The following is a 13,696-nucleotide window of genomic DNA, read 5'->3' on the forward strand; positions in this document are numbered from 1 at the left end:
CTAGATAGCCCTAATTTCAACCGTCAATGGTGGTGTACTTAGATATTAAGTTTTTATTTTAGACATTTGCAATGAGAGTTCTGTCTATGTTTGCAAGAGGATTCAGGATTTCTCCAATACAAATAAGATATTAATTTATTGGCAACACTAGGTTAGCCTGGAGAAATTATGTAGGACCAACACTTGCCATGTCCTGACATTCCATCCTGTGCTGGTTTCATGCTGGAATCTAGTGCTGTTGAAATATCTTCCAGCAAGCAGTTCAAAACATGAGCTCAGAACATGAGTTTGTAGAATATTTTGTATGTATTTTACTTGTAAACTCTAAATGTCTACCCAATTTTGATACGTGCAAAGTTCCAAGATATAGCTGCTAGTAATGAGTGAACCCCACAGAATTTGTTTTTCTCCTTGAGTTCAGTGAAATTGCAGAAATGTTAAGGATCATTCATTCAATTATGTTGAGGTAAATGCACAAGGAGAATCTGAACTAGTTTTGAGTTGATTATAGTATTGCAATGGTCTTTTAAGTATATGGAAGTATTTGCCAACCATGTTTGTGCAGTTATTGTGGCTAAATAGTGACCTGTGCTTAAAGGCAGACATGCTAACTACTGCACCACAATTCTTCCCAGAAATAAAATTAATAGAATTAAATATCAGAACGGTAAATTTTATTGCAGAAAGTTACAATAGGAGCAGGAAAAATTAATTCACTGTGACCTAGCCACCACAGATTCCGTAGCAGGTACTCACCTCTCTTGAACCTTTTTTTATTTTTCCTGATTTGCTTGCTGACTCACTGCCACTTCTACCAAATAAATACAATACTAAAGCATGTGGTTTCTTCATTCCGTTCCTGTCTGAATCAACTGCACAGCATTGCAGGTGATAACATTAAAGGGGCAGGCTCAGTTATTAAACACAGGTCACATACAAGTCTATATAAAAAGATGTTGCTTTTAAGAAATGAATACGCTAACCATTCTCCAGTTTTCTTCTGCTTGAATATTTTGTGTTTATATTTAATCACAACTTTTCTGTAAATTTTTTAGCATACCAGTAAAACAGTTCTTATTAAATTCATATTGGAAGGAGAATTTCACCCAGTATGGCAGTTGATCTAGAGCACCACTCACTAATAAGATCATCATTGTATATTTCTGTGATGGTGTTTTTTTAGGGGGGTTTGGGACTGCTCTATAAATTGGCTGCTACACCTCTGTGACGTCATACACGCCTCTCAAAACATCATGGGGAGCGTTTGTCTTAGCCAGCTGCAAAGCAAATTTGCAGTAAAATATTAAATGGACAAGGTCACCAGTAAACCCAGCAAATCTACTATGAAGAAACCTTTGGCAAATTTCGCTGATCAACACTAAACTAAATACATTTTTTGCATATATTTAAAAGGTCATCTGATCCCACTTCTCCTAGTCAGGGACTACATACTACACTCCAGCAGCTACACTAGAGAGTAATGACCTCCTTGCCAGTTTTTCTAGGCATTTCTTTTGCTTTTTTTCTTAAAGTTTGGACACTTCTGGCATATGCTGTGTCGCTTCCTTTCTAGTGACTTGACAGGAACATTGTATCTTTTCTCTCAAGAAGAGAGACTCTTTGTGTGAAAGTTTTTCTGTCTTATGTCCAGAAATGTCCTTTATTTTTGATGTTTATGCCTGTTTCACGTCTGAGTTACTGTTCATAAAGCATACTATGACTTAGCAGCTCATGCCAGGTAGAGTTGCTGTCATTTTGGATCATTCTATTGCAGAGAGCTTTCTGAAAAATTCTCTCTCTTTCTCTGTCATTTGCCAGTATGGCAATGGCTATTACCCCTAATGACCTTTTACTAGATCCCTTCACACCTGTCCCAAAAATAATAAGCTTTGGTTTTTCCAAACTCAAAAAAGAAAAAAGTCATGGTTTTACTTTATAGGTCCATGAACAAAATTTAGATTATCAATTTAGATTATCATGAGGTTTAGTTCAGTATAGAAAACTGTACAGTACTAAGAAGTTAGAGGACAATTTAGGTATGTAAAAAAAAGTGTTTAGTGACAGTGTTAAGTTTGTTGTGTTGCGTGTCTGCCAAGTTGAAAGAATCTTTGCAATGAACAAAACCTTTTAATCTTATTCCTACTACACACAAGTTCTCAGTGAGTGTACGAGTTCAGTTATCTGCCCCAATCCAGTTCTTGTACATTGAATTTATCTGTGTTTTAGGATCATATGGTAAGAGATGAAGCCAAGAGCCTGACACCTAAGCAATGTGCTGTTCTGGACCTGGCATTAGACACAATCAAGGTAAATCCATCACCTAAACTTTATTTGAATTTGTAGCTATGCATTTGTTACAGTACTGCACCTAAAATAATATATATGTGTGCCATATTGGCCCCATACAGCTCTTCTCAACAATGGATGGATTACAGACCTCAGTCCTTTCTTAACATTCTTCCCTTATCAGATACCTTTTTTGTTTCTTTGCAGCAATACTTTCATGCTGGTGGGAATGGGCTAAAGAAAACATTTTTAGAGAAAAGCTCAGAGCTGCAGTCCTTACGCTATGCACTTTCCCTTTACACTCAGACTACAGACACACTCATCAAGACATTTATACAGACACAGACTTCACAAGGTGAGTATAAATCTAGTAAAGGCGGAGGTGGTTTTAGTTAAAAAAGGTGAAAGGAAGCTTACTGAATTAAAATGTGGAAAGAATATGATGCTCTAACAACTAGGTAAGCAGAAGGAGCAACCTCTTTAATTGGTATGCTTTGTTTTCTCTTTATTAAATGTAGTGTGGGAAATGTGCGAGTTAATGTAAATCTCAGTTATGAGTTATGATGATGTAGTTGCTAAATACAAGGCCATAAGTGAGAAGGTTGAAGCCCTGAAATATTTCCACCATTTCCTTTTCTGTGTTCTGTTTTCTTTGAGTTTATTCCGTCTGTTTTTTGTGTTCTCCTTCCATTTTGTCCACCAGTGCATGACGGTAAAGGTATTAGGATTACTGCTAATGAGGACATTCGTCCTGACAAGGGTATGTGTTAAATCAATGTTTCCATGCGGATTTAATATTGTATTGTCCTACATTTTTCCATTTCTTCACCACTCAACTTGTACCATCATCTAGACCACCTCAGGACTAACCAATAGCAAATCCAATAAGAGAACCAAAATTCCAAGAGTATTAAACTTCAAGAGGTCTAATTATCTATTGATTTCAGGGGACATGCCCTGTCAAAGAAAAGTGCTCTTTTGGGATTTTGTTTCACCTATATTGCCTATTGTTTGAATGATTTGTTGTTCATTAGCCTTTGTCAATGAACTTGTATTATTTTAGCCCATTTGATGCAGACATTGTAGAATGACCCCAACACCATGTTGTGTTTCCAAAAGCCCTTAATTCCTTGTTCTGAATATGTCATTTGATAGTGATGCGCCGTGAAATGACTTCAAATTACGTCAAAATACATGTCTAATGTCATAAGTAAATGGAAATATAAGATCCTTCGGTGTTGGTGCAGAATCTTTTTTCTTTGATCCAGGCTCAGGCGTAGAAGATGCTGTTGGAGAGGTTTCCATTCAGGTTGACCTGTTTACCCACCCAGGAACCGGTGAGCACAAAATCACTGTTAAAGGTAAGGTATGAATTTGGAAGAAATAAAATGTTTTAAACAGCCGGCAATAAAGAAAACCGTGCTAATTCATAATTCAAAAAGAGCACCACATACATTAATAGTCATATGTTAGGAAAATATGCAGATTTACTGGAGTAGTGTTTAGGCCTAACCTTGATACTGGGGAAGTGCAGGTGATTCCACTCAACAGATGTATTTTTTCATGTTAATTTACGGAGAATCTTCATACTTTTACACAAATATTCCGAAGTGTAAGCAGAGCTCCTTGGCAACCCAGCCACAGGGGATGCACAAACCAGTGTGTTTGTGACAGTGGTGAGGTCTGTGGTAGGAGTGAAAGATGCATTCAACATGGAGGTGGGATTACATCAAGGATCGGCTCTGAGCCCTTTCTTATTTACAATGGTGATGGAAAGGTTGACAGATGAGATTAGACAGGAGTCCCCGTGGACTATGATGTTTGCTGATGACATTGTGATCTGTAGCAATAGTAGGGAGCAGGTTGAGGAGACCCTGGAGAGGTGGAGATATGCTCTAGAGAGGAGAGGAATGAAGGTCAGTAGGAACAAGACTGAATATGTGTGTGTAAATGAGAGGGAGGTCAGTGGAATGGTGAGGATGCAGGGAGCAGAGTTGGCGAAGGTGGATGAGTTTAAATACTTGGAATCAACAGTACAGAGTAACAGGGATTGTTGAACAGAGGTGAAAAAGAGAGTGCATGTAGGGTGTAATGGGTGGAGAAGAGTGTCGGGAGTAGTTTGTGATAGACAGATATCAGCAAGAGTGAAAGGGAAGGTCTACAGAACAGTAGTGAGACTAGCTTTGTTAAAATTAACAGACGTTTGGGAGACAGTCAGAGAGGTGAAATTGCATTGGTTTGGACATGTGCTGGGTATATTGAGAAAAGGATGTTAAAGATAGAGCTGCCAGGCAAGAGGAAGGCCTAAGGGAAGGTTTATGGATGTGGTGAGAGAGGACATACTGGTGATGGGTGTGACAGAACAAGATGTAGAGGACAGGAAAATATGGAACAAGATGGTCCACTTTGTTGACCCCTAGCGGTAGCAGCTGAAAGAAGAAGAAGTAAACAGAGCTCCTTGGTAAAAACTCAATGTATCCATGCCCAGCTGGACCAATGATACACAGATAGTTGTACTACAAGTTCATCCTTAATTACATCTGTCTTTCATGCTTCCTTGCACTTCTCCTTAGTTTTCAGCCTTTCATTTCTGTGCAAATTTTATTTTATTAACTTTACATTGACTGAGAAATATAGGATCATTTACATTCGGTGCACCTCTGGTCATTTGTCTTATATCTCTATTATCTGCAGTTTTATTATTACAAAAAAATACAGGTTTATCATAGGAAGATGACTGTTTTCACATTGTACTTGATTTAACCCACCCATGCATTTTGTAATTTATTTTACAGTGTATTATTTGGATTTTTTAGAATGGAAAGCATTTATTGGTGTGAGTCTTGTTGCTTCACATTATAACCCCTGTTATAACCCTGATTGGGAAATAATGTGTCTATATAGATATGGTATATGTTGTTAATTAACATCACTCAATACAGTGTCTGAATTAATTTTTTTTCTAACATAAGTAGCCAGAGTCTGTACTGACAGCAATTTAAGTCAAACTTGGACAAGGAATATTGTGCAAACTATAATACTTGGCAAGTTTAGAGTCAACAATCACTTCTTTGTGATGTTGAAAAAAAATAACTGTGTACTTATAGAATATGAATACACAGTATGATTTACTATTTTAGTAAGCTTGCAAGCTACAGAGTGGAAGTAATTGAGGCTCTCTGTAATGGAACAGTGGAGAGTGCTGAAAGTAAAGGAATGATGATTATGAAAGTAGCTTGAACAGATGTGCAGAAGACTATTCAGTGCATATTCCAAGCTGGAAACTCCTGTCAAAAGGGAATTGAAGTTCCACAAAACTTGAGCTAAAATTGTCCATAGCCTTGCTGTTTGTTTTTAAATATTAAAGGCAAACTATGATGCTCAATACAGTATATTCATCCAGTAATTGTAAAACAGACGAAAAACCTGGAAAGTGAAATTATATATATTTATTTAATATAAACATGTGCTACAATTTAAAGTTGTTCAACATTTTTAACGAGTAATTTGTAGAGGCTACTTTGAGATGAGTAGCCTATTTTCTGTGGTCTTGTGTTTCCCATTGCTGAACTTTGTTTCATATTGATCAGACTCTGCTCTTCTTCTGCAGTTGTGGCTGCAAATGACTTGAAATGGCAGACTTCAGGAATGTTTCGGCCTTTTGTTGAGGTGACCATGATTGGACCACACCTCAGCGATAAGAAGCGCAAGTTTACTACAAAGTCCAAGAACAATAACTGGGCTCCAAAATACAATGAAACCTTCCACTTGTAAGTAAATTTATTGCAGCTTTAAATCATATTATGGAAGTGAATTCGACTAGGTTTTGTTTGTTATACCGAGCAAAAACGCCTTGCACAGTACTTGAATATGATAAAATACAGGGATGTTTTTAATTAATGAGCAAATGAGAAATCCCAGGAGCAATTATTTCTAAGTGACTCTTTTGTTGGCAGGACTTTGCTGCTGGAAGTGCATGTTAATTCTTTGTAAAATTATTCCTATGCATTTAAAATTTAATGCCAAATAATATAGATGCAGTGTTAGAAATTGACATCTTAATTAAAGAAAGAAACTTATCAATAAAACCTATTGAGTCAACAATCTGACAGGAGAAAAGCTTGCCCATCTGCATCATTTATTTTTCCTGCAGCACCAAGCTGAGGAGGGAGCATCTCTCATAGCAGTCTGTTACAGCATTATGAGAATGGTTAAATATTTTTGTCTAATTTTTTATTCTTTTTTTCAATGGCGAGTAGGAAACCAACTTAAGGTGCATTACCACCACCAACTGGACTGGAGTGTGATGCAGAAAGGGGAGAAAAAAAACTATAACTAGAAATACCTATATTTTCCAATTAAATGCTTTCTAAAACCCTATAGCTTTTAAATAATAGAATATGGATCTTTGAATCAATTTAAACTAGTCTCCATAACTAATAATTGTTCTAATGTCAAATTACCCATTCCCAGGGATTTAAAATATTGAACTCATTATAGTTTATATAAAGTGGATATGATTGGGGTGCAACTAGAAAAGCTTTATTAGCTATTTATATAGGTGTAATTAGATCGGTATTTGATTATGGTTGTATAGCATATGGATCAGCATTTCACTCCAATTAAAAAAAACTGGATGTTATTCAGAGTCAGGTTTTGAGAGTCTGTTGTGGTGCTGTTATATCCTTGCCTAACTCTGCAGTACAGGTTGAGATGGGATAAATGCCATTTATACTTTGCAGATTACATTTACTTTTAAACTTTTAAACTAGGTAAAAATCAAAGGGTATAATGATCACTCTGTAGTTAGTGTATTAAGAGATTGTTGGGAGCACCATAAAAAAAAGTATTGTTCATTTTGTGTGATGGGGTGAAATCTTCAGTAGAAAACGAGCAGAGTCTTTAGAAAGGCAGTCAGAATTTAGACTTTACTGCATACCATAGGAAACAATTGCAGAGCACATACTGTCTGACGTCATGAAATGACCCTAATAGATTGGGTGTGGCTTATTTATATTTCAGTTCTAATCACAAAAAATCACTATTTCATACATATTTCTCGTCATCCACTTTACATGTTATTTTCACATTAATGACCTTGTGCTGTACCTGTTTTCATAACAATTACCTTGCATTGTAAAATCTTTTACCCTAATAATCATCAATCTTTTCATTACTGTCATTAGGACTCAAAGGTGATGCTTGCCGCCTGCCGGGAGATGACCATCATCTGATCACGTTTTACATTTCTCACACTTTCACATTCCTAATCTTGTCTAATAAAAATTGAAGACCTTTTAATTGATTAGTCCTCATCATTAAGTTGGAACCAGGGTGACCCAAATATGAAGAACTGGAGTGTTCAATTAATAATTGCTTGTTGCACCATCATCCAGTGATAAAACTAAAATCATAGCCAGCTCTGCTGGTAAGTGCAGCACACAGCTTCACTGATAAGGGCTAAGCTGCTGAAGCTGAATGCAAACTACGGTTTTAATAATCAACTCTTAAACTCCTGTAAAGCTCAATATTAGCTAACACAATGCAGCTTGCTTTTAATTATTTGATCATTTAGAATATTCATAAGCCTTAAAATATAAAATTAAATGCCATTTAAAATGTTTATATGTTTAAAGTGTTTATGTGATAGCATGCAAGATGACTTACTTTTCTTTAAGTTTAAGGGCCTTGAAGGTTTGCAAAAACTTGTTTAGACTTTAGTCAGCCAGAAGGCCTAGCAGAGCTGCCATGTCCCCAAACAAAAGCTTGTTTACTAAGCTCCTTAAAAAACACTGCATTCTTGGTTCATAGAGAACAAGGCAAGTGAAAAGCAAGCAGGCCACGATAAAAACAAAAGCAGCAGCAAGTAAAGTAATAGTGCCTTTCCAAGTCACTTAAAAAAATGTCAAACAACTCCTTTTCGTAGTCAGTAGTTCTAAAACTAATAACACTGCATATTGATCCTTGATCTAAACATCAATATGGGTGGGTAGGTTCAGCACAGGCTGAAAACATGAGATTATTGACTTGGCTTTTTCCAATGACATAAGTAGACTTTAGGATATATGGTCTATTAAAAGCAAATAGTCAAGGTATGTCTGAAAAGATTATATTAAATAAACTGCTCAAAAAAAATTAAAGGAACACTTTGAAAACACATCAGATCTCAATGGGAAAATAATCATGCTGGATATATATTCTGATATGAACTGGGTAATGTATTAGGAAGGAAAGGATGCCACATCTTTTGATGGAAATGAAAATTATCAACCTACAGAGGGCTGAATTCATAGACACCCTGGAAATTAAATTGAAAAAATTATGTGATTGGCTAGTCCATTTTACAGAAATGGCTTTGCAGCAACTCAAAACCATAATTTGTATGGCCCCCACATGCTTGTATGCATGCCTGACAATGTTGGGGCATGCTCCTAAGGGGACGACAGTTGGTGTCCTTGGGGATCTCCTCCCAGATCTGGACCAGGGCATTACTGAGCTTCTGGACAGTCTGAGGTGCAACCTGGCGGCATCAAATGGACCAAAACATAATGTCCCAGAAGTGTTCTATTGGATTTAGGTTAGGTGAGCGTTGAGGCCAGTCAATGGTATCAATTCCTTCATCCTCCAGGAACTGCCTGCATACTCTTGCCACATGAGGCCGGGCATTATCGTGCACCGGGAGGAACCCAGGACCCACTGCACCAGCATAGGGTCTAACAGTGGGTCCAAGGATTTCATCCCAGTACCTAAAGGCAGTCAAGGTGCCGTTGTCTAGCCTGTGCATCCCTCCATGGATATGCATCCCCAGACCTTCACTGACCCACCACCAAACCAGTCATGCTGAACAATGTTACAGGCAGCATAACATTCTCCATGGCTATTCCAGACTCATTCACGTCTTTCACATTCTCAGCGTGAACCTGCTCTCATCTGTGAAAAGCACATGGCGCCAGTGCTGGATCTGCCAATTCTGGTATTCTGTGGCAAATGCCAATCAAGCTCCACGGTGCCGGGCAATGAGCATAGGGCCCAGTAGAGGATGTCGGGCCCTCAGGCCACCCTCATGAAGTCTGTTTCTGATTGTTCATTAAAAGACATTCACATCAGTGGCTTGCTGGAGCCTGAAGAAATGAGCCAGTTTCTAATTAAGCAGTTAATTTATTTCATTCTGTTCTCTTCACTTCTTTGGGGAATAGTAGTACATCTTAAAGATGGTTTTCAATGTATACTCAAACTTGACCAGATATAGCCTTTCACAGTAATCCGGTACTGCTAGTTCTAATTTGTGTGCCTCACAGTGAATTGTTATGATGTGAGCTATCCGCTGTTTTGGTCTCACAGCTGCTCAGAGCTACATCAAAATTTGAACACACTACTTTCTCCTTTCATGCCTCTTCAATGATACCCATGGTGTACTCATCAGTAGCTTCTAAAACACATAAAGCATTTGTGCTCTTCACTGGAAGGCATTTGATCATGTAAGTGGATATGCCACCATCATCTTTCATATACTTGGCATGAACCTTTGGTCGCTGCACTGTAGCAGATCTCTCAGTGCATCTCTCCATGTTTTGTGCTTGTTTTCTTGTTCTTAGATTGTGTAAATTTGTTTTCTTTTAATAGTTTGTAATTATTCCTTGTATCTTATTCCTATAAGATGCTTTATAACATTTGCAAGTTTTTTTTACTTTTTATCATTATTGACTTTGTAATCCAATGGGACACTTACGCTGTACCTACGCAGGAAACCTCGGATGTGTGTCCGGCACTTTTTATTTACAGCCGGGACACGCTGCTATCACTGAGACCAGCTGCCAGTTGCTCTCCGTGTACTACTAATATACCGGACGAATTAAAAGCTTTGGAACTCAGAAGGCAAGGAAAGAGAGATGGGCTTCGAGCACGTCTGTGATGGGGAAGTTTTAGGATATCTTTGCCAACTATATCATCATGAGCAATACACAGTCCTTGTGGAATAAAATGGACAGCTGAGAGCATTAGTGCAATACCGCCACAAGTTCCAAGAAAGCTGTCTGATGTGCTTTACTGAAACCTGGTTTAAGAATACAGACTCAGATACAGTTGTTGAAGAGGATGGATTTGATTGTGTATGGCAAGACAGAAACCCAGCTTCTGGTAAGAAGATGGACAGTGGGCTGTGCCTTTACATTAACAAATGGTGGAGCAAGAATATCAGTGTAAAAGGTCACATCTGCACGCTGAATATTGAACTACTGACCGTCGGACTTCGCCCATACTATTTACCAAGAGAGCTCAATTAATTACTGTGACAGTAGTGATTCTTGAAACTGTTCAAAACTAGAAATCAAATCACCTAGCTATTTCAAACTTGTGATGGGTGATTTTAATTTATACAGTCTGGAATTAGTATTGCCACATTACTATCAGTACATGAATATTAATACTGGAGGGGACAAAACACTAGACAAGTGTTAATGTCCCTAGCATTATAGAGCAGCCCTGGGTGCGTCTGCCCACATTGTTGTTCACCTACTACCAAGGTACAAACAGAAACTGAAACAAGAAAAAACAGCTATATGAAAAACACAAAATTGGTGCAAGTACAGTATAGTGGAACTGCTGGAATGCTTCTCTTGTACTGACTAGGATATGATGACCTTCTCACAGTCACTTAACATGGTCACTTTCACTGTAAGTAATTGTATGAAATTTTGATCTATGAATCTTTGAATCTATGATCATTAAAGAAAAAACTGTCAAGGTCTACCCCAACAGTAAACCATGGAACACTAAAAAAGGTTAAAGTACTACTATTGGAAAAACAAAATGCTCATAAAGTAAAACACATAGAAGAAACAAATAATTTTACAGCAAAGGATTAACAGGTTAAATAAACAAAATAAAAAGATGTACCAGGAAAAAATCAAGAGGTAGTTTAATGATAACAATTCAAATTAGGTTTGGAAAGGCCTACAAACAAGAGACCTGAAGCTTTTAGCAGATGAACTTAACTTTTTTTTTACCAGATTTGAAACAAGAAATTTCACCCAAAATGTAGAAGGAGATGCTTTATGAAAACACAAGGAATTCTGCTGTGATAGCGTTCAGTTTATCTAAAGTGGTGAAAATCTTGCAGTGGGTTAAAAGAAACAGGGCAGTGGGCCCATACTGCATATCAAGTCGGCTCTTAAAGTCCTGCTTTAAGTAGCTCTCTCCAGTTTTTCATTTGCTTTTTAACTGGTCTCTGACCAGTGGCATTGTACCTAAGTTGTGGAAACAATTAGCCATTACTCCAGTTTTTAAAGTATTCCAGGCCAGACAGCCTGACTATCGACCAGTGGCATTCACCTCTATTTCAATGAAATGCTTCAAACATTTGGTGAAAAACATTGTAATGACAGAAACAAAGTCTGTTTAAGATAACCACCAGTTTTGTGCAACCAGAATTGTTGAAGATGCTTTTATTTTATATCAAATGTACACTTTTCTTGATCATCCTGGTGCATATGTCAGAGCACTATTTCTAGATTTTTCTTCAGCATTCAATACCATACAGCCTCACATACTGGTTGGAGAACTGTATAGTATGAATTTAAACCCATTTATCACATTATGGATTCTGGACTTTGTTTCAAATCGTTCACATACAGTCAAGGTACAGGGCGTTTTTTCAAAAGTAATTTATTCAAACACATGAAGTCTGCAGGGGGGTGTCTCATCACCATTACTATTTACTCTATACACAAGTGACCTGAGACAAAACAATGACCACTGCTCCATTATCAAATATGCGAATGAAACCATGCTCATAGGATACATATCTGCGGAGGATGAAGCCACTGTCTAAACCAAGTAGACTGTGTGGTAAGCTGGTGTAATAAAACCTTTCTCACTTTGAATGTAAAAAAGACCAAAGAAATTATATTTGATTTTAAGAGACAGAAATCTGTATGTTCACTGATTGTTGTTTTGGGGGAGGAGGTAGAAATAGTAACTGATATGAATATTTAAGAACTAACTTAGATAACAGTCTTAACTGGAATGCAAATACAAAAAAATATTCTCTAAATGCAATCAGTGTTTATTTCTGTTTCGTAAACTCAAGCTGTTTAAAGTAGACAAGGACCACATGTTGTCCATTTATCGCACTATGATTCAGTCTGTTATCACTCTCACTTTCATTGCCTGGTTTAGTGGTCTAACATACCAAAATTTTTAAAAAGCTTTAGCAGATTACTATGCATGCAGCTGAAGTTATTGTGACTGATGTAGATGATCTGGCAAGTATGTGTTAGAGGACAATGCTAAAAAAAAACTAGAAATAATCTCAACCGACGACAGACATCCATTACATGTGCAACTTAACTTCAGTAAATCAGTAAGGATGGTCACTTTAAGAACTTACACAAACCGTTCCAGAAATGTCTTTCTTCCTAGTTCCATACAACTTTATAGTAAGGAATATTGGAGAAAATGATTAAAGTTTGATATGTATCCTGTAACAATCTTTGTGTAAATATGCATTATCAAACTGTCTTACCTTAACTCATCTTGTCTCTATTTCTTTTGTTTCATTTCTTCCTGTCTTGTTATCAGATGTAACTGAGAAGGCAAAGTTCAGGTTTTCCTGTGTAAACATGATTAAATAAAGCACCTTTTTCTATGATGCCAGTGTATGTGCTGCCATCTACAAGGACTGATAAGAATTTGCTTTCTTGTATTTCCTTTTCAATCTTATCTTTTGATGTTTGTGCTGTTTCTCCAATATATTCTCTGCATGCATGATCATTGTGATAGGAAAAAGCGAGATCTAGGCCATTTTCTGGTTGAAGTTTGCAAAGGGTAATAAATGTTGTTAATGGTAGTTCACTTTTGGCAACATAGTATGCCATTCTGAAAAGTTTTGTCAGTACTTTATACTATGCTTTGTTGATTTTTATTATGTTCTTTATTATTGGCTTTTGTTCAGGGTAAGAAGCTGCAGACTGGGCACCTATATACATCTTGTAAAGGACAGATTTGCCATGCTTTTTGGATTTGGTCTTTCTGAAAGTTACTGCTTTCAGTAACAAAAGAGTTCATTGAGTCAGAAATTACAGAGTATTGACGACACACCCATTGTGTCCTTTACCTTATGTTCCATCCATGGAAATTCCTTTCTCCATGAAACCAAGCCTTGTTATTTATCCTTCTTCGTGCTGACTTACTTTGCCATAATTGGAATGCTGTTCGAAACACCGAACAGACCTGCACACTGGTTAATGAACCATCTAGTAGCATTTTGAAATGTAGAGTAAACATGTGCACTGGTTATTGAACCAAATAGCACAGTGCAAAACATCAAGCAGACACTGGTGCTGAACCATCAATGTGGTCGAAGCAGTGAGCAAACATAAGCAGTTAAAGGAGGCTTTATGAAACCTCAACA

The 13,696-nt window shown here is 37.2% G+C and overlaps 1 protein-coding gene across 1 annotated transcript in view; it reads left to right on the plus strand.

Annotated features, from left to right (window-relative positions):
• Positions 1 to 13,696, plus strand: part of LOC120532052 (protein unc-13 homolog B-like) — an 812,076-nt gene that overhangs the window by 776,942 nt on the left and 21,438 nt on the right. Inside the window, exons 37-40 of the mRNA XM_039757963.1 lie at positions 2,227 to 2,307; positions 2,494 to 2,641; positions 3,555 to 3,647; positions 5,897 to 6,056. Coding sequence (XP_039613897.1) covers positions 2,227 to 2,307; positions 2,494 to 2,641; positions 3,555 to 3,647; positions 5,897 to 6,056 — 482 coding nt within the window. The remainder of the gene's footprint in view (positions 1 to 2,226; positions 2,308 to 2,493; positions 2,642 to 3,554; positions 3,648 to 5,896; positions 6,057 to 13,696) is intronic.

The sequence above is a fragment of the Polypterus senegalus genome, chromosome 7 (genome assembly GCF_016835505.1).
Source record: "Polypterus senegalus isolate Bchr_013 chromosome 7, ASM1683550v1, whole genome shotgun sequence".
Lineage (NCBI taxonomy): Eukaryota > Metazoa > Chordata > Cladistia > Polypteriformes > Polypteridae > Polypterus > Polypterus senegalus.